Source organism: Hyperolius riggenbachi, chromosome 2, assembly GCF_040937935.1.
Source record: "Hyperolius riggenbachi isolate aHypRig1 chromosome 2, aHypRig1.pri, whole genome shotgun sequence".
Lineage (NCBI taxonomy): Eukaryota > Metazoa > Chordata > Amphibia > Anura > Hyperoliidae > Hyperolius > Hyperolius riggenbachi.
Window position 1 is genome coordinate 483,896,802 of NC_090647.1, and position 27,037 is coordinate 483,923,838.

The following is a 27,037-nucleotide window of genomic DNA, read 5'->3' on the forward strand; positions in this document are numbered from 1 at the left end:
TATCTTGGTCTGAAAGTAGTTAAAGATACCGTAAATAGATGTTTTAAAGATTCAGTCTGAGAAGTACTCTTGCAGAATTCCCACAGATAGTGATTTGCTGAACAAAATTCACTCACAAGTTACCCTTGCAGGACTTTCACTGGATGTATTGATTTATACTAATTGTCTCTACCACACTTATTACAAGGAGCGATTTTGAAATTTTGATCTCGTCAGTTCAGAAGTCCAGCGGTATTGTGGGAATTCCCCTAAACAACTTCTCAGACTGTCATTAACTGGCGGAAAGAAGAAATGGACTAAATGAATCTTGCACACAAATATGCATCCTGTATTTATTACCACAAAAGAATGAGAATATAAAAAAGTGAGACCATGAAAAGTCACATAGGATGGGCCGCTCTTTACAGGCACAAAGCTATACGTACCATCAACTTTTTACCGGTTTAAGGACAGTATTCAGTTTTTCTTTCAAAACATCAACAGACTAGAATGAAGGTTTGTTTTTTTTAAAGCATATTAAACACTTTCAATGAAGTTAAGGTAAGAATCCCCCACTGGTAAGGTATTGCAGCATTGTCCTGATTAGCGTCATATACTTCCAATGCTTTAAGCTGCAGCAACAAGGCACTTCAGAAGTTATTACATATTAATGGTGGAGAGCAGAAATTACAGATCCAGAGTGCCTTATTGAGAGAACCCCTTAATACTGCATGGCCTGCATGTGATTACTGCGGATATGGAAATGTGTTGGGGGGAGGGGCATATCTGTGTTCTGAGTGTCTATGGGAAATCCTCTATGAAAATGCCTACACAATAAGGAAAGGCTGACACACGTCATTCTAGAATAAAGGGATGGATTATAACTCTGTCACATTAAAGTGCTTGCCTGTTCCTGTCTTGTTGCACAGTGCAGCTGTAACACTGCACAAGGGGAGATCACAGCATTTACTGAACCTTTGGTCACTTCATGACCCTACAATGTACTCCAATTAAAACACAATGTATGTAAATGATTGAATTAAAGCAAATCTGAAGTTAATATAAACGTATGACATAAATTGTGTGTGTAGTGGAGATAAGAAATAGGAATTAGTAGCAAAGAAAAGAGTTTCATATTGTTTTCCAGTACAGGAGGAGTTAAAAAAAAAAAACTTCAGTTATCTATGCAAAAGAGCTTCTCTGAGCTAATCGAATAGCTTGAATACAGTCCTGTTCACTGAAGCACTTAAACAGCCAAGAAACAGGGAGAGACGGACTGAGATAAGGTTCTACCGCAGGAAGGTTTAAAGGATCATTATTTCTGATTTGTTGTATAGCTTAATACCTTAACAGACAGAGTGTGGTTTCTAAACTGCAAATATGACAGGTGTGTGTATATAAAAATACGAGACTTTTTTTCTTTGCTACTAATGTTCTATTATTCATTATCTGTACTATACATACAATTCATATTAAGTTTTTTATTTTCGCTTCAGGTGTGCTTTCAGTGTAATTACACAACCAATGGCAGATTTGCCAGTGTACCAGTGTCCCCTTCTAAATACTCCCCTATATGAAATGCAGCTACCATCAGATCAGCAGGTAGCGCATTCTCTGACAGTCCACGCTACACCTCCTCCCTTCACTCACTGGAACTGCAGCAGAGCCAACGTCCAATAATCAAAAGATTAAAATGCTCGAACTTTTCACCACTAAGTGCCAAATTTAGGCTGCAGCAAAGAAAGGATGGAGAAAATTTAAACAGCTACTATTTTTTCATGCATTTTAATTATATTATCAGGGTACGTAAATAATGTATACTGCATTGCATGAGTTACCGTAATTTTCTCCATGCAAGGTTCCCTTAAAAAGTACCAAGTCAGCCCCAGCTAGGCTAACCCTAGTTTTTATGTACTCCATACAGATTGCTCTCTGCATTACAGGACAGCCCACATCATCAAGTCATTGGCCAGTCAGATTTTTAAAAGCCTTTTTTTTTAAAAATCATCTAAATTCCCTCTTTGCCCCTCCCAGTAGCTACACATAACACTGACAAGCCACTGATCTGAAAACCAGAGACGAAGCACCCTCATATATTTTACCATATATATCACTGGGAACATGACAGTAAACACCTTCTCTGCTCTTTGTTCCATTTTCACTGCTCAGTCTTCTTGTTATCAGCCCAGATAAAATCTCAGACTAAGCATTCAGTCTAGCTTTGCCCCGTAATATATATATATATATATATATATATATATATATATATATATATATATATATATATATATATATATATATATATATATATATATATATATATTATGATTATAACTGAGTCAGTCTTCTGTGATGTCTTTCCAAGCCCAAGCCTGCCCCCTCATGGTTCTGCTTTCCTGCTACGAGGATACATAGCAGGAAAGCAGAACCACAAGGGGTCAGGCTTGGGGTTGAAAAGAAAAATGAAACAAAGTGCAGAGTAGGCGTTTACTGTCATGTTCCCATTGGTATATATGGTAAAATACTTGAGGATGCTTCGTCTCTGGTTCTCTTTAATTGCCCCAGGGACAGTACACTCACCTTATCAGATTCAGAAAACTACCCTGTATAAACTCAATCCTCTCTCCTGCTGGCCACAGCACTCCCTCCAGAGAGTTCTTTAGGAAAGGGGTTGAGTGGCATGTATTATGACTGGGGATAGTTCGCGTAGATGTGCGTTCCTTCCTCTCCCAGAAAGCAGTGCAACTTGCGGAAACCTACTGAGCCTGCCAAATGTAAGGTAACTCAAGGGATTATTCAGGTTTTAGGTGTTAGAGCAAGTTCACTAGGCTGAACTTAGGGTTTATTGTTTAGGCCTTCCAAACAGTGTTCAGTGAGTGGAAAGGGGTGATCTGAGTATAGTGGAAGAATCTCACTCCAGCAGTGTACCGCAAGATGAGGTATTAGTGCAATCCATGGTACTAGAGCACCCCAAGCATTGCTACTGTAACATGCGTTGCCATAGTAATGTTTGTATTACTAAAGTACATTGAGTCATGCTAATTGCAAAACTGGCGGTGGTAATATTGCTGTACAGTGTCTGCGCACAGCAATATAAATGCTGCTTTGTGTATGAGCCCATTACCTTATATACTCGCAAATAAGCCACATTTTTGATGTGCTGCTGAAAAGTTATCCTCTCGGCTTATATGTGAGTCAGTGGAGCAGAACAGATGGTGAAGCAGGTTTTGTTACTGGCAGAGGAGCATAAGGATCTTGCACTAGTGATCCTGCTTGCCAGCTTTCTCTCTGTTGTGTCCTTGCCTGCATCCCCCGCAACATAGTGTGCAGACTGCGCTGCCCAAGGCTACCTGCGTCTCCTAGCTTGTGGAGCAACGTGTCAGCGGTGCCAAGATTGGGTGCACTTACTGTGTGGCAACACAGGCCGTATCATCCTTAGGGCAAATCTGGCTATGGGGAAAAGGAATGACTTGTACTGGGGCACATCAGGCAACTGTGGAGGGGGCTGTACTGGGGAGAAAGCTTATACACGAGTCAATCCCTTTTTTCTTGGTTTCTGAGGGAGAAGTGGGTACCTTGGCTTATTTGCGTGTTGGCTTATATGCGAGTATATACGGTACAAATATGAAATCTTTGGGAGGGGGGGGGGGGGGGGGGAAACAGATTACAAGTGTTAATTTGTATTGGGAGGAATACATTGACGTGTCTGGGTGAATAGCCAAATATGTTTTCTCTTCCTGACAAAAGACTGAGGAATATTACCTACCTGATCTTCAACATGGATATAAACTCAGTGGCCTATAGAAAGTGTAAAAATTATTACTGCATGGGTAAGGAGTGATGAATCTCATCAGGGTCTGAATAAGACAGTAGAAGGCAGTGGATTTGGCAGCGCTCTGTTAACGTACATACTGAATACCAGTTCAAAGTTTTACCATTTGTCACAGAAAAAGGACAAGGAGTAAAGTTACAAAAAAAAAAAAAAAAAAAAAGGCAGACAACCAGTATTGCAAACCCTAAACAACACAGATGTCTAGATCAATTCCACAGATTATAAGAACTATGAACTCGCCATCATCCTCACTTATGAGAAATCAGATTCCTCCTCTTGTTGCTTTTATACACAGGCATAAACATTATATTCCTAAAACAGGAATAATAAGTAGTGCATTATTTAGCTTGGCCTTTAGAAAAGAAACACAAAACAGAACTGCTTCAAAAGGTTCAGTTCTGTTGCCATGTTCCAGGGAATAAATTACCACAGCAAGTGTAATTACAAAGGATTCTGGGAAATGTGCTCGTTGCCATACTGCAGGAAATGGGCAGCTATGGTAACAGGAAAAGCTACATGGCCACATTAGCATCCTATACAGAAAGCTTGTTAGCGTGTGTTCTGCTGTACTTACTGCCAAATGTCTCTTCCTTAAAGTGAACTCGAGATGAGCTATATGGAGGCTGCCATATTTATTTCCTTTTTAAGTGGATCTGAGCTCAGAACTTCCCCTCTGCTCTAAAAGATTAGGGACAATATGAAAACAATCAGGGAAAAGAACATTTCTTACAATGCACAGAAATCCCCCCCAAAAAGCCCTGCAAATTTACTGGATGAACTTTCAGGAAGCAAAGGTAAGGTTAAAGCATCTGTGTTTCCTGTACAGTTAATGCTGCAGTCATGCCTAATGATTACACTCAACTGTATCTAAACAAACACAGCTCAGTGCAGCTGATTTCTACAGCATTTCTATTTGTAATGAACAGTTTTCAGTCTGTTCTTTGCAAGAGCTCAGGTCCACTTTAAGCAATACCAGTTGCCTGGCTGTCCTGCAGATCCTCTGCCTCTAATACTTTCAGCAGTAGACCCTTAACAAGCATGCAGCAAATCAGGTGTTTCTAACATTATTGTCAGATAAGACAAGATTCGCTGCATGCTTGTTTCTGGTGTACTTCAGACACTACTGCAGCCAAATAGATGAGCAGGGCCAGGCAACTGGTATTGTTAAAAATGAAACAAATATGTCAGCCTCCATATCACTCTCACCTTTGGTTCACTTTAACACAGCGTTCTCAGGAAAACAGATATCTTTCAGCTCTCTAGGTTTAAGACGTTCAGCAACTACCAAGAATCTATGCATCCTCATGTAAAACAAGCAGAATTTGTGGCATAAATAAAAACAGGTAAAGACAGTCCCAATTCAGTTAGCAAATACATTAAAAATGACATCACCCTAGACCGTCATAGCATTCTGCTGCCGAGCTGTCATAGCAAAAAAAAAAAAACAAAAAAAAAAAAACTACAAAGGTTCAGTGAAGCACCTCACCATACACTGCAATGCAACCCTGCTACCCCACAATGGCCGCTATGCAGTAAAAGGTGTGCTGGGTAAGGCTTCATCCACAAACCACCATTGTTCAGCTCTTTGAATCCTCACGCTATTCCGCTAGCAGGCATTGGTTTTCATCCACGCGCTCACAAAAATAATATTCAATAAAATAAAAGGGCACTTAACACAAAAGTAGTTCAAAAGAAGATCAATGGCAGATGTGCAAGTATGGATTGCAGTTGCTGAAGCCAGGAATTGTTCCCTAGAATGGGTAGAGCTGCGTCTCTTGCTTGGTGCAACTGGTCCTGGCTAGTCCGGCTTTTCAATGCTTGCTGGTGTACAGTGTCTCTTCTTCTGTGTCTGTTTCATCCTGGAACTCATTGCTTAGAAGGGATTTCTTAGATCCAGATGACATCAGGCGCATCTCATCCTCATAGTCATCATTGTTCTGCCGTAACCGATGGAATCCATCTTTGTGTCTGTTGGACTTGATTGAGCACACGCACCAGATGATGCAGGCTGTGAGCAGCAAGGCAGTCATTGTGGCTCCTGCAAACCAGAAACAAACAGTTACAACAGGTTGGAAGAATGTGCAACCAATCAAAGGCAATATACTGGAATCAAATAAAAATATTATTAGCCACACCAGTCCTAGCAATAAATGTCTGCTATATTAGAGTCTAAAACCACAAAGAAACAACCAGGGACTGTTCTGGTCCGTTGTCAGCCTGACTAGGGCAGTTCTGCAGAAGAATGCTCTCCTACACGTCTCCACTTTCCCAGCAGGTAAATATGCATTTTGCATTCAACATTGTTTTGTCAGAATCCATACGCTAGTCTGAAATTGAACATGTAGTGTAAGTAACGCATGAAGAGGTGGGTGTCACCCCAGCCAACCTACTGACAGACCTAACTTTACAGAGTCAAATGTGGCAGCACTGTTTTATACTGTTTTGCTAAGATGGCCTTTACATTCATGGCCCATGCTCATTATGCTGCAAGTAATAAACAGTAAAACTTGCTTTCCTGATATCTAACTATCTATCTGTCTATCTATCTATCTATCTATCTATCTATCTCAACCCGCATATAAGCCGACCCCCCAACTTTTACCCTAAAAAAAAAAAAAAACGAGGGTAGAAAAGCCGAGGGTAGAAAATCAAGCAGTAGGAGAGGTGCAGGTGGAATTTCAGAATTAATTTTAGTAATGGCAGTGTGTTTCCTTTAATAGTGACACTGCACCCCAAACTGCAGTACTGCCCCTGTTCCCCAAACTGCCATAACTTTCCAACACACTGCTTCTTTTGCAACCCAGAGTGCCAATACGGCCCCATGCAGCTTCTCATGTAACCCAAACTGCCACTGTTGCCTTCTATACTCTGTCTCCCCCCTTACCCTTGTGCCCCTCACTGCTCCTCCTGTACCCCCTCCCCCACTGCCATTACACACTGCCCCAGTCACCCAGTCAGTGCCACATCTGCACAACACTTCTCCTCCTGCACCCCACATTACCATTATGCCGCAGCCGTGAAATGTATGGGCTATGTACTCAGTTTTCTCTCCACCCCCACCAGAAATGGGGCGGCATATTTACGGATCCATGGCCACAGATTTGCCCTGCAAAGGAAGTAGTGGCTGTGTACTGTGTCCCCCGTTCCCAACCCAACCCGAGCTGCGTGCATATTTACTGATCCGTGGATTGCACTGCAAACAAATTGGTGGCTCTGGGCTGTGTCCCTAAGGACTGGTGACACAGTAGTGCCTCGCATATAAGATGAGACCCCCACTTTTGGGACACTTTTTTTTTGTCCCAAAACTTGGCTTATATGCGAGTATATGCGGTATGCCAAATTTATTCATCTAAGAATTCTTGGCTGGAAGCATCGCCAAATTTTGGCAACTGATCGAGTGACCTCTAATAAGTGTGTGGATCAGGGATTCAGTTGGTTATTACTTCCTTCCAGTGAAGAACCTGTGGATGGCACCAGCGTTACTCAATCTCAAAACTGATACCATTTTTTTCCATCATCTGCCTGTTGCTGGAAACAATCTTTTACCCCCACACTTCCGTGTCCCCCTGCGGGAATGCATAAAGGCCGCAACCTGGGAAGTGAAGCCGCAAGCTTGCAGAAAGGCATTTTGAGCGAGAGAAGGGCTTCCACGGGCCAGCCACCTGTGTGAAGCAGCCCTAATGCAGAGGATTAAGTATTCATGTGATTCAATGAAGAATCCAGCGCAGTGTGAAAATGACCTGGCTGAGACTCACAAGAAAGGACTTGTTTGTACATCTTTATCATACTGATGTTTTTTCTCCTGGTCCAGTTTGTGACTTTAGTTGTAGGATGCATTTAAAAATAAAAACAATGGGTAAATGAATGTTTAATTTTTCATGTCAGAAGGGCACTTTTTGGCACCATTTTTCAATATTTTTTTAAATGTATTTATTAATTGAAAGAAAAATGTAAATCTGTATTTCCCCCACACTCCAGGCTTTTAGTGTTGTGTCCTCATGCAGCTTGTAACTGCCAGAATGGCTGTTGTGCCCAGGTTCTAGTGGGCCATGACTTAGTAGGTTGTGCAAGAGGGAGACCTAAATATGTCTGCTCTCTTGCAAAGCCACCTTGAGCATGTCAAGATAAAGAAAGATTCTTCCCCACCTCGTCCGCAGTGAGAAGGGGGAAACCCCAACTCCTTTAGCCATAGACTAAGGAGGTTTGGGAAAAGTACAGAGGTCTATCATCCTCCTTTTCCACTTCAGCAAGACTTTACAACTCTGCAATCCAAGTCCTATGAGAATTCCCAATTCTATTATTTAGAGGTCTTTTCTTTAAATCTTGATGGAGGACTGCATGAATCCCTATTCACATAACGCCACCATACTGAAAGCGAGCCCTGACATAAGCATTGTTAAACCCCCTGCCTTACCTCCCCATTGTTTCTCTGATCTGGAGAATGTCCATTGGTCCTGAGGAGGATATTCATTGGTCAGATAAGAGGATGAGTGAGAGGACCGCATTAAAGATTCATTAACCTCCCTGGCGGTAAGCCCGTGCTGAGCACGGGCTATGCCGCCGGGAGGCACCGCTCAGGCCCCGCTGGGCCGATTTGCATAATTTTTTTTTTTTGCTGCACGCAGCAGCTAGCTGCGTGCAGTGCCCGATCGCCGCCGCTGAACGGGATCTCCTGATCTCGGCGGCGATCGGAGGGGCTGGGGGGATGCCGCTGAGCAGCGGCTATCATGTAGCGAGACGCGGATCGGCGGGTAGCGGCGGTGATCGGGCACTGCACGCATCTAGCAAAGTGCTAGCTGCGTGCAGTGCCCGATCGCCGCTGCTACCCGCCGATCCGCGTCGCCGCAGCCGCTCACCCCCCCCCCCCCCCCCCAGACCCCGTGCGCTGCCTGGCCAATCAGTGCCAGGCAGCGCTGTGGGGCGGATCGGAGTCCCCTTTGACGTCACGACATCGATGACGTCATCCCGCCCCGTCGCCATGGCGACGGGGGAAGCCCTCCAGGAGATCCCGTTCTTTGAACGGGATCTCCTGATCTCCGATCGCCGGCGGTGATCGGAGGGGCTGGGGGGATGCCGCTGAGCAGCGGCTATCATGTAGCGAGACCTCATCTCGCTACATGAAATTTTTTTTTTTAAAACGTATTTGCTGCCCCCCTGGCGGATTTTGACAAACCGCCAGGAGGGTTGAAGGGAACCTTAACTGAGAGGGATATGGATGTTTCTTTTTTAACAGTACCAGTTGCTTGCCAGTCCTGCTGGCTGGAGTAGGGCTGAATCACACACCAGAAACAGGCATGCAGTTAATTCAATCTGACTTCAGTCAGAGCACCTGATCTGCATGCTTGTTGAGGGACTGTGGCTAAAAGTATTAGAGACCCAGGATCAGCAGGAGAGTCAGGCAACTGGTATTATTATAAAAGGAAAAATCCATATCCTTCTCAGTTTAGGTTCCCTTTAAGAGGTGGTTTATGCTAAGGCTCTCTTCTCCATCTCTCTAAACACTGCTGCTAACGTGGACACTGCTGCTACAGAGAATCTTTAAATATCTCATCTGGGTTTCCTATTAATCCATTAAAGAAAATCTGTAATGAAATGAAAAAACCTCCCCTGGGGGGTACTCACCTCGGGTGGGGAAAGCCTCCGGATCCTAATGAGGCTTCCCCCGTCCTCCTCAGTCCCACGGCGGCAGCGAAAATCCTCCCTGATCCTCTTGGCTCCAGCGCAGGCGCAGTATCCACTCTCTGCACGGAGATAGGCAAAAATAGCCGATCTCCGTCGGGCCGCTCTACTGCACAGGTGCAAGTCTCCTGCGTCTGCGCAGTAGAGCGGACCCAACGGAGATCGGCTATTTTCGCCTATCTCCGTGGGAAGAGCCGCAACAGCGCCCCGCTGGAGCCAGAAAAGGTAAATATTGCACAGCCCGACAATTGTCACCTGTGCGTTCCGTGGGCTGCAGCGAGACCGCCGTGGGACACAGGAAGACGAGGGAAGCCTCAATAGGGTCCAGAGGCTTCCCCCTACTAAGGTGAGTACCCCCCAGGGGAACTTTTTTTTTTTTAAGTACAGGTTTTCTTTAAACTGATTTTCTTTCTGAAATGTATTACAGGCAGCGCCATCTTTAGTACTGGAAGGTGATATCTGCGGAATGTTGGTTTACTTAGAGTTCTAAAGCCAGTAGAAAAGACCTATGATGTCAACGGAATGCTTGGTGGAAGGGGAGGGGCGAAGAATCCTGCAAAATAAACAGCCTAGGCTATGCCTCAGTGGGGGGGCAGGGCAACATAGCAATGTACAGCAACATATAGCTATAGGAAGTGTTTTTTTTTATTCTGAAAGGATATTTAATGTAAAATGGGTATCCTGAATAATTTACTACTCTCTAACACCTGCAATTGAATCAGGCTTAAGGTTGGATGAAGAAGGAGCTTTACATTGATTCCGGCAGGTATACAGAATACATTTACTACAAGAAATCAATATGGTTTAATTTCATACCTGCAATGGTGACAACCAACTCTCTAGGAAGTCCAAAAATCCGGTTATCCATGACAAAGATTATTTCGACAGGGCTGGCTCCATCATGTCGAACGTGTACCTGAAACATACAGGGTAAAACAAAAAACAAATAAATAATAATAAAAAAAGACTTAAAAAACCACTAACTGCAAATCTATTCCCGGATGAGCAGCAGCACCGTACTCAAGTCATGCAGTAACAAGCCTACCTATGGATCTTGGTAGACAATGCAGTTCCAGCTACAACAAACATACAGACTGCTAAATACAACACTTGGGGCCCATTTACACTTAATCAGTTGGTGTGGGTTAGTGCGCGTTAGTACGAGTTTTTCCATAGCAGTGCATTGTGAAAAAGATTTCAGTTAAAACGTGTTAGTGTGAAAGGTGCCATAGGAAAACATGGGCATTACTTTGAAAATCAGTCCTCTGTTTTATCTGAGAGCAACTGATTAAATGCAAAAGAGCCCTTATAGTGAAAAATAAAAACTGTTGACCACTTTCTCATACGCTGGGGATACATGGTACGTTTCTGTACCGTGTATCGACCAGCTGATCCGGCCAGCTGATAAAATTCAGCAGGCCCGATCAAGCCGCTCGATTCCCGCCTGCGGACAATGGCAGGGAATCGAGCGCTGATAAGGAAGCGCCGGCGGGGACGAGCGGTAATCGATCCGCGCGCACGCACGGACGAGCGGGGACGCGGCTGGGGTCGATCCGGCGGCTAATCGAGCCGCCGGTCGACCCGTGTATCCCCAGCAATAGTACCATATCCTGCAGCCTCTTCTCAACCTCCCCTACTCCCAGTGGATGTCTAAGTGTGTGAAATGGTCCATGTCGTTATGAGAAGAGTGGGTTGGGGCAATTGAGATCCCCCCATAGCAATACCAATACTCATCAGTGCTAAATTTAAACAGAACCAGAGGTGAAAATAAACTGATGAGATACACAATGGCATTTATCCTCCTACCGCTAAAAATGACTTTTTAAAGTATCCCATGGTTTAATTTTATATTTAAACATTTACTAAGTAAGTTAAAAATGCTACGGTCTCTAATCAGTGGAAGCCTATTAAGTGTCTCTGAGTTAAAATACATAAACTATTGACCTTTTCCTATCTCTCCCCTGAGCTCAAAAGTTGTATTTTGCTAGGAAAACATTTATGGTTGTAATTTGCTTATCAGTGATGTTTACTATATTACCAACATGGTACTGACAAGGCAGAAGCTGTCACTTCCATGCCTAAAAATGAACTCTTTCAGGCAGCAACATAAAACAAGTAAAACAGCCTGGTTATTAATATGTCCTGTCACATATCGCCTCAGGTACACTATAATACAATGTTTATAGTCAGAAATGACATAACTGTTGACCACTTTCTTATAGTTCCATATTCTGCAGCCTCTTCTCAGCCACCGCTACTTCCAGTGGATGTCTAAGTGTGTGACATGGTCCATGTCATTATGAGAAGAGTGGGTTGGGGCAACTGAGATCCCCTCCACAGCAATACCAATGCTCATCAGTGCTAAATGTAACCAAGATAACCTGTGCATGCATATTCATACCTGAGTGTGCTGCTGCTGGTAGCCATCTGCAATAGCATTAATGTTATGGAATCCCGGAGCAAGGAGAACATGGAAGTATCCGCCTTCCTTTGTGTAGACTTTTACCAGTTCATTGAAGATAATGGTAGCTTTAGGAACAGGCTTTCCTTTCTCATCCTTTACAATGCCGTGCACACCTTTATGGACCTGGAAGCAGGAAATGGTATACCGTCACTCACTGTACACACCATGGTATATATGCTGGTTACAAAAGCAATCTTCCCCAGGCTGGGACTTCACGCAGCACCAGAAGCAAACATCCCAAAATCAAAAAATGAAGTGCTTTAAAAAATAAAAACATCAGAGATTGATGTTAAAGTTTTATAATACTAAGCATAAGAGGGACAAGCGGAGAGAGACCGGCAGCAATAAGGATACTTGCCTGCTGCAGAGAGCTCTATTGTCAAAGCAAACCGGAGCAGAGCTGGTTGGATTCAGTTCCTATCACTTATTGATGGTAGGCATTAAATCCACTGATTCTGTTACACATTCCATTTCCATTTACGTTACTGCCTGCTCTAGTTACATTTCTCTTTTTCCTTAACCCCTTCCTGTCTGCAGCCTCCGGTAGTGGCCAAATTAGGACAATCCCATGCAGGGCCGGCCTTAGGTTTCACAGCGCCCTGAGCGAACCAGATTTTGGTGCCCCCCCCACCCATTTATCCTCTTCACGCACGCAGACACAGATTGCACACATGCAGATCACACAGACACATGCAGATCTCGCACACACACATACACACACTCACAAATGCAGGTCTCATACAAGCAGATCACACACACACGCAGATCTCGCGCACGCACGCACGCACGCACACACACACACACACATACATATACACACTCACACATGCTGATCACATACAAGCAGATCTCGCGCACACACACACATGCGGATCTCACACATAGACATATACACACTCATACATGCAGATCACATACAAGCAGATCGCACACACACACAGATCACATACAAGTAGCACACACACACACACACGCAGATCACATACAAGCAGCACACACACACACACACGCAGATCACATACAAGCAGCACACACACACACACAGATCACATACAAGCAGCACACACACACACACACGCAGATCACATACAAGCAGCACACACACACACACACAAGCAGATCACATACAAGCAGCACACACACACGGGCAGATCACATACAAGCAGCGCACACACACACACACACACACACGCAGATCACATACAAGCAGCACACACACACACACACACACACACGGGCAGATCACATACAAGCAGCACACACACACGGGCAGATCACATACAAGCAGCACACACACACGGGCAGATCACATACAAGCAGCACACACACACGGGCAGATCACATACAAGCAGCACACACACACGGGCAGATCACATACAAGCAGCACACACACACACACACGGGCAGATCACATACAAGCAGCACACACACACACACACACACACACACACACGCGCAGATCACATACAAGCAGCACACACACATGCGCAGATCACATACAAGCAGATCGCACATACGCAGAACACACACACACACAAATAAGAAGCCCCCTGGCACTCAGCTTCCCTCCCTCCAATAAAAGTATCTTTCCCCGGCACACAGCTTCCCTCCTTCCCTTTGATTAATGCGCCCCGCTCTGAGCACCTGTCATTTCCCTTCCTTCCTTCCCTCCCTCCCTCATAGAGAATGGTGCAGGCAGTGTCACTTACCATCCATCTCGCAAACAGCAGCTCTGGTCAGCTCCCGGGACATAAGGGCTTTGCTTGATGACCTCATCAAGCGAGCACCCTTAAAGCCACAATGCAGAAGAATGTCCCGGGAGCTCAGCTGAGCAAAGCTGCTGTTTGTTTGCGAGATAGACGGTGAGTCAGAGCCACTGGCTGCACCGTTCTCTAGGAGGGAGGGAAGGAAGGGAAATAAGAGGTGCTCAGAGCGGGCGCATAGGGAAAGAGGGAAGCTGTGCGGCGGCCGGCGGGGAAGATACTTTTATCTTAGGGAGGGAAGCGTTCGCCCCCCCTGAAAGCAGGCGCCCTGAGCGACCGCTCCGGTCGCTCAGGTCAAAGGCCGGCCGTGATCCCATGTTACAGAACAAATTCAAACACCTACACTTTGCAGCAATCACAAAACTGCAATGCAAAAGAGTAGCCAACTAAATTTCAGTTTGCTGGCACAACAAGGGAGAACGAGACCCCACAGCACTCTGGTGACAGAGATGCTTTAAAGGACAAGTGAAGTGAGAGGGATATGGAGGTTGCCATATTCATTTCCGTTTAGGCGATACTAGTTGCTTTGCATCCTGCTGATCCTCTGCCTCTAATACTTTTAGCTATAGACCCTGAACAAGCATGCAGCAGATCAGGTGTTTCTGACATTATTGTCAGATCTGACAAGAGTAGCTGCATGCTTGTTTCGGGTGTTACTCCAACACTACTGCAGCCAAATAGATCAGCAGGATAGTAAGGCAACTGGCATTGTTTAAAAGAAAATAAATATGGCCACCTCCATTTTTTTCTCACTTCATTTGACTTTAATGCAGAACACTTTCAAAAGGTTTTTGTTAGTGGAAAGAGAGGGGAGGCATTAGAGTCATTATCAGGTTTTCATTGCGGTTGTAGAATTTACTTCCATGGCCTGTCCCTGTGACCATAGGTGTAGGGATTACCATAGCAGCTGCCCTGGGGGTGGTGGTGGTGGTGGTGGTGGTGGGGGGGGGTGGTCTTGGCCGCCGTTAATGTGGTCCGCTGCAGGATTCATGAAGACCTGGGTGGGTCCCCTGAATTGCAGAGTAAGCGAGTGGAGCATTGGACAGAAGTTGTATACTTCTTAGGGCTCTGCAGACGAGATCATCCTTCCTCCTAGTGCAGGGATGTCAAACCGGTCCTTCAAGGGCCGGGGTCCTCACACATTTTTGACACAGCTCAAATGAATTGATGGGTCTGAATCAGGAAAGGTGTGGTCCATCAGGTAGAACACATTCCTCTCTTTCTCAGTCCATCCTAAACACTGGCATGGATCTGGCCCTCCAGGCCTGGAGTTACACACCTGTGCTTAAAGTGGACCCGAGATGAACTTTTACTCATTGCATAATTGTGTTTCTTTCCTATTGTTTATAGGGCATTCCTCAAGCCAAATACTTTTTTGTTTTTGTTTTAATGCTCTAATTCCCTTTAAACGAAATAAGTCACTCCCACAGGTTTTCAGAGAGCCAAGGCACTTTCAGACAGTAGCAAGGGCTCATGGGAGCTCAGTCTGGGCAGGAGGAGGTGTTACTAGCCAGAGATTTAAGAGGCAGAGGGGAGGAGGAGGGGGGATTAGTTTTCTTTGCTCAAGATACAGATAAGTCTGCTTCTGTGTAATGTTTACAAACAACATGGCTGCTGTCATTGTATCACAGGAAGAAATATTCTTATTCTATTAAAGCTGTTTGCAGCTAGATTTGCTGTGTAAACTATGTAAACTTTAGATAAGATATATAGACAAGTTACTTGTTATAGTTAGTTTTTAATCTCAGATCCGCTTTAAGTGTCTGTCTCTAGAACTAAAATGTCCTCTCTCACCACTAGAGGGCACTGTGATCATAGATACTGACACCTTATTTATTTATTTTGTCACCCTATATGCAGTGATTCTAATTGATAACAGTGCCTTCCCCATTAGAATGCCACTAAATTATAATGCTTGTACACCCAGTCATACACATTTATACGGTGTGCTATGCACTGCCCTCTTCCCTCCCATGCAAAGCATTGGAAGGGTTTCTGGGGAATTATTATAGTGACATTTCATGATGCTCTGTTCTTCTAAATGCTGAGGATGGATATCTAGGTCTTCTTGCAGGGTTGGGTAAAGTCTCAGATTACATAAATACACTGTATTAAGTTATTATAAAAGTTTTGCCTGTACTCCACTCAGCTTTATTCAATAGAGCAATGACTTCTTCCTAAAGGGAACCTGAAGTAAGGAGTATATGGAGGCTGCCATATTTATTTTCCTTTAAACAATACCAGTTGCCTGGCAGTCTTGCTGATCTCTTTGGATGCAGTAGTGTATGAATCACACCTGAAACAAACATGCAGCTAATCTTGTCACATTTTTGTCAGATCTGAATGCTTGTTCAGGTTCTATGGCTAAACTTATTAGAGGCAGAGGATCAGCGGGACAGCCAGGCAATGTGCATTGTTTAAGAGGAAATAAATATGGCAGCCTCCATATGCCTCTCACTTCAGTTTCCTTTTAATACATAAAGTGTTTACAAGTCTCACTTGTGCTGCAAATCCAAAAACAAGACAATTAATCTGAATTTCTGGACAGCGGATGGAGCCATGCAAAGCATTCCTTTATTCAAAAGTAGTAGCAGGAGGGTATTGTACCGTGTTAGCCATCAGTAAAAGCAAGACGTTTTAAATCAGGATGATACCATTTATTGGCTAACTGAAAATGAATAAAAATACGCAAGCTTTCGGCCTTGCAGCCTTCGTCGGGCTGATATCCTGTTAGTTTGCAAGCTGGTGGTACAGACAGCTATATACATGCAACATCAAAAGGGAAAACAGATATTTATGCTTGAAAAAAAAATCTATGTTTTCCCTTTTGATGTTGCATGTACATACAGTGGAGGAAATAATTATTTGACCCCTCACTGATTTTGTAAATTTGTCCATTGACAAAGAAATGAAAAGTCTCAGAACAGTATCATTTTAATGGTAGGTTTATTTTAACAGTGGCAGATAGCACATCAAAAGGAAAATTGAAAAAATAACCTTAAATAAAAGATAGCAACTGATTTGCATTTCATTGAGTGAAATAAGTTTTTGAACCCATACCAACCATTAAGAGTTCTGGCTCCCACAGAGTGGTTAGACACTTCTACTCAATTAGTCACCCTCATTAAGGACACCTGTCTTAACTAGTCACCTGTATAATAAAAGACACCTGTCCACAGAATCAATCAAGCAGACTCCAAACTCTCCAACATGGGAAAGACCAAAGAGCTGTCCAAGGATGTCAGAGACAAAATTGTAGACCTGCACAAGGCTGGAATGGGCTACAAAACCATTAGCAAGAAGCTGGGAGAGAAGGTGACAACTGTTGGTGCGATTGTTCAAAAATGGAAGGAGCACAAAATGACCATCAATCAACCTCGCTCTGGGGCTCCACGCAAGATCTCACCTCGTGGGGTGTCAATGGTTCTGAGAAAGGTGAAAAAGCATCCTAGAACTACACGGGAGGAGTTAGTGAATGACCTCAAATTAGCAGGGACCACAGTCACCAAGAAAACCATTGGAAACACATTACACCGCAGTGGATTAAAATCCTGCAGGGCTCGCAAGGTCCCCCTGCTCAAGAAGGCACATGTACAGGCCCGTCTGAAGTTTGCCAATGAACACCTGAATGATTCTGTGAGTAACTGGGAGAAGGTGCTGTAGTCTGATGAGACCAAAATAGAGCTCTTTGGCATTAACTCAACTCGCTGTGTTTGGAGGAAGAAAAATGCTGCCTATGACCCCCAAAACACCCTCTCCACCGCCAAGCATGGGGGTGGAAACATTTTGCTTTGGGGGTGTTTTTCTACTAAGGGCACAGGACAACTTAATCGCATTAACGGGAAAATGAACGGAGCCTTCCCTCTGCCAGGAAACTGAAAATGTGTCGTGGATGGGTGTTCCAGCACGACAATAACCCAAAACATACAGCAAAGGCAACAAAGGAGTGGCTCAAAAAGAAGCACATTAAGGTCATGGAAAGGCCTAGTCAGTCTCCGGACCTTAATCCAATAGAAAACCTATGGAGGGAGCTCAAGCTCAGAGTTGCACAGAGACAGCCTCGAAACCTTAGGGATTTAGAGATGATCTGCAAAGAGGAGTGGACCAACATTCCTCCTAAAATGTGTGCAAACTTGGTCATCAATTACAAGAAACGTTTGACCTCTGTGCTTGCAAACAAGGGTTTTTCCACTAAGTATTAAGTCTTTTATTGTTAGAGGGTTCAAAAACTTATTTCACTCAATGAAATGCAAATCAGTTGCTATCTTTTATTTAAGGTTATTTTTTCGATTTTCCTTTTGATGTGCTATCTGCCACTGTTAAAATAAACCTACCATTGAAATTATACTGTTCTGAGACTTTTCATTTCTTTGTCATTGGACAAACTTACAAAATCAGTGAGGGGTCAAATAATTATTTCCTCCACTGTAGCTGTCTGTACCACCAGCCTGCAAACTAACAGGATATAAGCCCGCCGAAGGCTGCAAGGCCGAAAGCTTGCTTATTTTTATTCATTTTTAGGCCCGGTTCACATTAGCGTTCCCTGTCCGGATTCGCCGGGCTGGATCCGGACCGTATACTGTACAAATGGAATGTACGTTCCGCATAGCAATGCAAAGGCTATGCGGACGTTCACACGCGTCCGTTCCGTACAGTACGGAGCCGGACTCCGGACGCTTTTCCAACATGCGCTATTTTTCGTTCCGGATCATCCGGCCCACGCACCCGGACCGGAGCCTGACTGCACCATCCGGAAATATGAAAGCAATGGGAAACGGAAGCACAGAACACACTGGAGACAAACACCGGACGTTCTACCCCACTTCCTATGCGTATTTATAGCGGCCATTTCGGATGGGGACAAATGGGCCCAGCATATCTGGAGTGGAGCAGCAGTGACACACGTGCTGGAGCTGTTTGGCAGTATGTCAGAGGTGGAGGTGAGGCCTACAGCGGAGGACCTGATTCTACAGGTGCACCAGGTGCACCTTCTGCAGGCCCAAACAAATTTTAAGGTATTTTGTTATTTTTCCCCCACGGATCCGGATGGCAGCCTGAAGCAGTCCTGATGCAAACGGACCGGATCCGGATCGGAACCGTACGGTTCCAATCCGGATCAGGTCCTGATACGATCCGGATCCGGTCCGTTTGCAAGCCAAAACGCAAGTGTGAACGGGGCGGTTAGCCAATAAATGGTATCATCCTGATTTAAAACTTCTTGCTTTTATTCAAAAGGAAACAGCCTGACAAGGAATATTGGAGCATGAGCATGACCTGTTTATCAACTTCCAGTTATTGAAACAAATATGGAGTGCTCTGGGGAACAGCTCTACTTTTGTTCCATTCTGCATTGGTGTTGATAAATCAGCTGCAGTATAACATTGGAGCATGGCAATCTCCCAGAGGACTGTTCTGCAACTACAGAGAAGCTCTATGAGCCTCATTCACCCTATGGTTGGAATTCCAAATCATTTCTAAATTATTGATAACAGATTAGCAATCAGCTGTGCTCAAAACTCCTGCAGAAGTCCAAGCCACTGTCTCCCTAAGACTAAGACCTCATTCATACTATACGTGTTGCCGTGAGCATTTCGGCAACGTGTATGGTGGTCGCCGAGCAAGAACATCAGATGTGCATAGACTGTACTGTCTGATGTTCAGACTAGAAGTGCCGCACAGCAGTGCAATGCACAACCGAATGTTTGGCAAAATGCAGCGCAGACCCATTCACTGTAGTGAATGGAATCAGCAGTGCGATGCACATTAGCAATGATGGTGGGTGTTACGTTCTGATCGCATGGCCATCTGCGTTGGACAATGTGAACAAGGCTTCAATGTAATGCAAATTTTCGTCTTCAATGTGCTGCGTGACAAAAATCAGACATCCAAATCGTGCATGGGTCTACATATGAAATGCAAAAATTTGACATAAAAAGCAATGAAGGAGCAAATGTCTACGCTAATTTGCTACCTGCATGAGAAAATTGGCATAAAATGAGCACGTTTTTGCTGTGTGAAAATCTGTATGAGAATTCTCACGCATAAGACGTAAGCATGCCGTGGAAACTCAGCCTAATGATGGTCTAAAATATGGCCATCCAGACATCCCCATACTCGCATTGCTGCTAGACTTCACACAGGCAAGCATAGGCAGCCAGACTGTAGACACAGCATGCACCACGTTTTTAGATCTTACCTCTACCAGCATAGCCAGAAGGGGTTTCTTGTTATCAGTCCAGAGAGCTTTCAGCTGTCCAGCACCTGGAAACAAGCAGCAGCTAGTGTACACGGTGATCTCTGGACAGTGACCATGAGTTATGCTGAAATCCTGCAGAAACACAGTTATTAGTGTCACACATTGGCAAACAAAAACATACCTCCCAACATTTTCAAACAAAGAGGGGCACCCCCACTACACCATTAGTCAGGCATACCATAATGAATCCATAAGCAAAATACTGTATGTAATTTTATCATTCAAACCACACTGGTCCTTTTTATCATCACTACTTTTTCTTCATATTAACATTTGAAAATAAGAAATCAATTTAAAAGTTGAGAATAAAGTTCAGACTCAAATGAATACATTTTAAGTAGAAAAATACATATATTCATATAGATGTTCACATTAGTCCTGAAAGACAGACAAAAGAGGAAGAAAGAGGGACAGAGGGGCTGGGTTCCAAAACAGGAACTATCCCTCCAAAACGGCTCTGCAAAAAAAGAGCCAATGATATAACATTTTTAAATCGAAGGTCCCGTTTTGACCGGTAACTAAACTATGGAAATATAATCTTTCAGAGTATATACCTTTTCCTGCCAAAAAAAACCCTAAAATAAATAAAACAGGAAAGTCAAGGCATCGTCTGCCCTGTATCAGGAGAGCATCTTTGTGAAAGCGGACCTGAACTCTTGCACAGGAGAGAAGGAGAACACAGAGAAATCCACCCTGTGTGTGTTTATAGAGAACAGCCTACTTCTTCCTTCTCAGCAAGTAATGAGCTAGTGTAATTTGAGCTCCCAGCTGTCTGCCAAGTTGAGAGCTAATATGTAAACAGAAGTTTAACCCTTCCTGTGCTCCCAGAAAAACAGAAAGTAACTACACTGCAGTCTCTCTGAAGGAGCTATATAACCTGTGACAAGGAAAGGTTTTTCAGTAAAGGTTATTCTGCTCTTGCTTATCTTCTAGAGCAGAGAGGAAGTTCTGAGTTCCGGTCTGCTTTAAGGTTTCAGCTTGCTCAATATTTACTGAAAAACCTCAGCTTCCTCTTCCGCAGAGCCAGATTTATTATTCATCAAAAGCACTCATTACATCTAAATGATCACTTTAAGACATGGTGGGAAAGTCTTCCAGCTTTTATCATTAAGCATTATTTTGTAGGCATATTCACCAGTCAAGGTTGAGATGTTTATTTATTTTTTACAATTGAAGCTGTACAGTCTCGTTACTAGCCTGCAAGCGATGCATTCTGGTGCTATGCGGTTGCACAGCTGATAGTTTACCCACCATTCAGCAGACCCCACTGTTATGCAATATCACACTTATGAGGGTTTGCAAACATGTGTAACATAATAAATCAGGTCCAGTTGAATGAATGAGCTTAAACTCTAATGCTAGCCTCCCCATGCTGGTATTTGTCTGTGAAGCTATTTCACAACACAGGACATTAGATTTTAAGGAATCCCATTTTATAATTTCCATGACAAAAGTTTTTTGTTGTTGTTGTAGAGATGGTCAAAGAGGTGCAAATACTGAATTTGATTCGTTCAGTTTCAAGCTCTGTATAAGTTAGTTTCAAGCCGCATATAATCTGCATGCAAGCCAGGAACATTTCCTTTTCATTGACCGTCTTTAGTTTGTTGAATTACCTTCATGCTGCCTTGATGTGCCCTCCATTCCGCCCCACTAATCACTCCTCCTGGGATATTCTCATCTACAGAGAGAAGAAGGTCAGCACACATGATGCTTACAATGTAACAGCAGCCAGCAATGAATTGTTACAATGTAACAACAGTCAGCAATGAATACACATGACCTTCCATACTCACCTGATTTGTTTGGACATCCTGGGTGCCCCAGGTGTATGGTAGGATGGTTATTGGCATAGACGGAGGCCAGGTGTTTCATAGTGTCTTTGTTCTCCACTGTTAAATAAAAATGCATGCAGAGATTTATTAATTATACAAGCAATGTATAATAAAAGGCTACACCTACAATACAAAACTTTCACTTACATAAGATGGTCATTAATGATTTCTAAAAACATACAAACTCCATTGCGCAGAATTACTCCTGGGACCCAGCACTGCACGTAGAAAGTGCTTTCCATTACACCATTGTGTCACTTCATTTACCAACACGCAACCATCTGATTCTCTGAAATAATTCTCACAGTTTTGCATGGATTATGTGTCATTAAAGGGAAACTTGTTAATAATAAAAGGAAATGTTAAGTGGTGGTGGTCAGGGGTGGGAGTTGAGCTTTCTTTACGTGGGGCTTCATCCAGCCCCCGTAGTACCTAAGGTCCCTCTGTGTCCTCCCGGTGGGACGCAGTCAGCCCTGGTACACGCCACGACTTGCCTAGTCGTAAACTTCTGCACTGTCCTGGCTGCACGCCGCCTCAATTGTGCTCCCGTAGTTATGTGAACTATGCATGCACAAAACTCTTCAAACAACAAGAGCACGGTTGAGGATGCACACACAGTCACTAAAAAGCCATGGTGTGATAGCAGCACAAACAAGGGGACCGGGAGGACACTGAGGGACCTCAGATACAACGGGGGGATTGAAGAGGCCCCAGGTAAGTAAAACTAAACATTTTTCACTCAAAGTGAACCTTAACCGATTGATAAAAAAAAAAAAAAAAAAAAGCTTTCCTCCAGCCCACTGCAGACGTCCTGTGCAGGCAGTCACTCACCAAAATAAACACCCTTTAAAGCTTTTTTTTTGTTTTTCTTTGTTTACGGACCTAGATTAAGTATGTAGATTAGGTGTTCTGACTCAAATGTGACTTTACTGGCTGCCTGCGTGTTTCATGCGTGACTTCAAACCTACTTTAGCTCAAAGGTTAGCTTGGCAGCTACGTAACTGGAATTTTTAAAAGGTGATACAGATGGCTACAAAGATATTCTTATCCCTTCACTTTTTCTGTAAAGTAAACCTGAGACGTTCAAAACAAAAAGATCTATACTTACCTGGGACTTCCTTCAGCTCCCTGTAGTCCATTAACTCTGATGTGGAGTCCGCAATCCAGCCGGGTTGCGGGCCTCTGTGTGGCTGCAAGCGTTCTGCACAAGTGCAGTTACAAACTTAGTGAACTGGGCATGTGCAGAATGCTCCCTACGATTGGAACATCATTGGGGGTGGGGGCTTGGGGTGCGGCCGAGACTTCACATGCACAGTAGTCCCTGGCTGGATTAGTAGAGGACTTCACCAGGGCCGACAGCGGCTCAACTGTGGTGACCAGGAGGACAGCAAGCTAGCAGACAGACTACATGGGGGCAGAAGGAAGCCAAAGGTAAAGTATAAATCCCTGTAGTTGTTTGTCTCAGTACCTGAGACAGAAAACTAAAAGGTGTTGTATTTACCTGGGCTTTCTTCAGCCCCCTGTAGTCCGTGTGGTCCCTTGTTGTCCTCCCGGTCACCATGGTCGTGCCACTGTCAGCCCCAACTGAGCCGGTCGGGGACTACTGCGCATGTTCTGTCTCGGAGGTCCGCCCCCCCCCCCTCCCCTCCCTTTATGATCTTGCTCCCATCGCTGGGAGCATTTTTCAGCACTGTCCATTGCATTCTTAAGGTGTTACATTTTAACCACTTCCGGACAGCAGTGATTGAAATCTACGACCTGTTTTGATGCTGTTATTCCTGCCAGGGAATAGATTTAACCTCACCACCGCTGTCCGTTCTTGCCGCTTCAGCCGATCACGTTGCTCTCTGCACGCCGCAGCTCACTCGCCCTGCTGATTCGATGACAACACAACTCCCATTGGCTTACTTTGATCACACGGTTGATCAAACTGGCTCATAGAGCTCTGCCGTCATAGAGACGGCAGAGTGGGTGACCTGAGGCAACGGGTGTGCGCTGCGGATGGTGGTAGCAGCAGGTATGTGCGGCAATTCATCGTTATATGCCGGTTTCTGGTACCAGTGGTCTCTAGCCCTTAAAGAGACTCAGAGAGGAGTCTCACCGCAGTTTTTTTTACTTACCCGGTGCTTCCTCCAGCCCCATAAACTCCATCAGATTAGCACCATCTAAAATAGGTTTTATTCAGTAATCTTCAAGTAAAATGATACATCAGATTAAAATCCACATGTGGGTATGCCTACGATGACGCACAGGCGTTTTGGACCGCTCTCAGTCCTTTTTCAAATCTTGGCAGGCCCAAATGATTTGAAAAAGGACTGAGAGCGGCCCGAAACGCCTGTGCGTCATCGTAGGCATACCGACATGTGGATTTTAATCTGATGTATCATTTTACTTGAAGATTACTGAATAAAACCTATTTTAGATGGTGCTAATCTGATGGAGTTAATGGACTGGTAACTTGTGACTCCAAAGGCGATTTAAGCACATCGACCGACCATTGGTGCTGTTGCAATTACTTTTATGAATCCTCCATCCCCATAAGCATGGATGCGTCCCTCGCCATCCTCCTGCGATGTCCCGTTCAGCCGCAGTGAGCCCCCAGTAACTGGCTCAGTGAAAGCCAGTCAGGGTCTTCTGTGCATGCGCGGTAGACCCGGACTGACGTCACTGAGCCACTTACCGGGGGCTCACCACGGCTAAATGGGACATCGTAGGAGGATGGTGAGGGACACATCTGTGCTTATGGGGCTGGAGGAAGCACCGGGTAAGTAAAAAAAACTGCGGTGAGACTCACCTCTGAGTCTCTTTAAGGGGGCAGAGACCACTGGCACTGAAGGGGTTAAGAATGCAATGGACAACGCTGAAAAATAAATTCCAGCTATAAGTTGAACTCCCACAAAGCAGCAACTCACAAGATTTTCAGTACTCACCTGTGTGGACTGGGTTATCATATGGATATGTAACCAGCAGAGAGCCACCATCTAACACCACAGAAAGAGTGAAATCTTGTTTTAAGATTAAATTATCAATAATGACAGTTGTCTCTTTCTCCCTCTCGCCGACTGGTCCCGAAGAGTTGCCTGGAAAACAAAAAAGAAAGAAAGGTAAATTAAACATCTACCACAAAGGACACCCAAGGTGACATGTGACATGATGAGATAGACGTGTATGTATAGTGCTAAGCACACAAATAACTAGGCTATGTTCCTTTTTTACTTTCTCTGCCTGAAAGAGTTAAAAATCAGGTATGCAAGTGAAGGATTCTGTCCGGGTCGGGACCGTGTCGGACTATAGCGTAACCCTCACTGATAAGGAACTACAGCCATAAAACACTTTGGTGGCAGAAAATGGCTTCTGAGAGCAAAAAAAGAGATAAAAAGAGGCAATAGTTCAGAGATTTTAGCTCTGGCATACTTTAATGAATGCGTTGTTAAGAGGCCATGAAACAGCAAAAACTTAAAATTTTGAGTTAAATATAAAATAAAACTATGGGATAACTAAAAAAAAAGTCATTTTTAGGAGGAGGATAGATACAATTGTTTCTTCTTTTTTTTTTTTTTTTTACCTCAGTTGTCCTTTAAAAAGAAAAAGGCACACAGAAGAGAACAATATTTCAAAACGAAATCTAACGGGATGACAGACTGCAGAAAGCAGGGCCTAATGCTGGGCATACAAGGTAAGTTTTTTATTATCAATCGAGCCGATGATGGCTCGATAAGCATGATTACTAGTGTGTTCTGTTAATCCTTGTTAAACATTAACCTAGCAATCAAGCTGCAATTTCTCAGGAATAGACACTGCAATAAAGCTTCTGGTATGTTTCTAAGGGTCACATTGTTCACGAAATGGAAGCCTGAGTATGCATATATTACACTGAGAAAAGTAAACATAGTAAAAAGGCCATATTACTCTCCAGTATATGAGTTCCAGGTTATGCTTTATATGCTACACCTGATGGGGTTGGGAGGAGGGGGGGGGGGGGAGAGGGTAAAGGCCCCAAGCTTTGAAGGACAACTGAAATGAGAACGATATGGAGGCTGTCATATTTATTCCCTTTTGAATAATACCAGTTGTATGGTTGTCCTGTTAAGCTGTCAAGCATCAGTAGTGTCTGGATCACACACTTGAAACAAGCATGTGGCCAATCTAGTCTGCCTTTGGTCAGAAACATCTGATCTGCATGTTTGTTTTGGTCTATGGATAAAAGTAAAAAGTGGCCAGACAGCAAGCGACTTCAAGCCAATCAACCATCCAATGCGATTATTATAATGGAATCAGACGAAAATCACTGCTGCCAAGAGCATGACCGATTGACAATGCGATAAATTTTGTGCTGAAACTGGTTGCATGTATCGATTGGACATGCGGCGGCTGCAAGATATAGAGCCAACGTGCTCGATAGGGTTCGATGGAACCCCTGGCAACGTCAACCCAAGTGTAAAATGTGCTCCTCCCATCCGTGCTTGAATACTTTACCCATCAGTCCGCACTCTTCCTCGCGTACAAGCACACCACGTGGTTGCCGGAGTAACATGGACGTGTGTGTGTGTGTGTGTGTGTGTGTGTGTGTGTGTGTGTGTGTATGGCATCACACACACACGTCCACGTTACGCCGGCAACTATGTAAAGCGTGTGTGTGAAGAAGAGGACGACCGAACCATCAGCGGACCCCAACAGGTAAAGAATTCATGCACAGGGCACCAGAGGGGCACATTGTACACTGGGGGTGGGAGGTGTATGGCCAACTTTAGAGGCAGAGAATCAGCAGGACAGCCAGGTAACTTGCATTGTTTAAAGGAACTAAATATGAGTCCCCATATCCATATGCCTGCATGCACTCTTGCTTTCCTGAGGCCTTAGCTCTACTGAAGGTCATGGTTGGTCCATTGCTTTGAAGAGCTCATGTACTAAATGTCTTTGTGTAAAAATAATAATGATAATAAAGACTTATTTCTCATGTCCTAGCCTGTGAGCTCATCCAAAACATGCAGAGAAAGTTCTTTTTCATAATAATTCTTTCTCAACTCTTCTCTCCACACATTAAGTGGATAGGGAATATTTGTGATAGAAACACTCAGATCTATACGGTTTTCTGTGGCTGTGTGTCAGCATTACACCATTTTATCCTAGCACACTAAAATATTATGTGGGAGCACCCTCAGTCCTCTCAAAAATACAAGAATTCCTTCTCACCATTGACTGCTGCCCTAAACAGTAGTAAAAGAAGTAAAC

The 27,037-nt window shown here is 44.1% G+C and overlaps 1 protein-coding gene across 1 annotated transcript in view; it reads right to left on the reverse strand.

The window, feature by feature from the left end:
• Positions 1-318: 318 nt before the first annotated feature.
• The window catches only part of CPD (carboxypeptidase D), a 159,822-nt gene continuing 133,103 nt past the window's right edge, over positions 319-27,037 (reverse strand). Inside the window, exons 15-21 of the mRNA XM_068270312.1 lie at positions 24,736-24,885; positions 21,767-21,862; positions 21,587-21,651; positions 19,914-20,045; positions 11,892-12,077; positions 10,307-10,406; positions 319-5,849 (exon numbers count right to left, since the gene is read on the reverse strand). Of these exons, the coding sequence (XP_068126413.1) occupies positions 5,623-5,849; positions 10,307-10,406; positions 11,892-12,077; positions 19,914-20,045; positions 21,587-21,651; positions 21,767-21,862; positions 24,736-24,885 (956 nt within the window). The 3' untranslated portion in view covers positions 319-5,622. The remainder of the gene's footprint in view (positions 5,850-10,306; positions 10,407-11,891; positions 12,078-19,913; positions 20,046-21,586; positions 21,652-21,766; positions 21,863-24,735; positions 24,886-27,037) is intronic.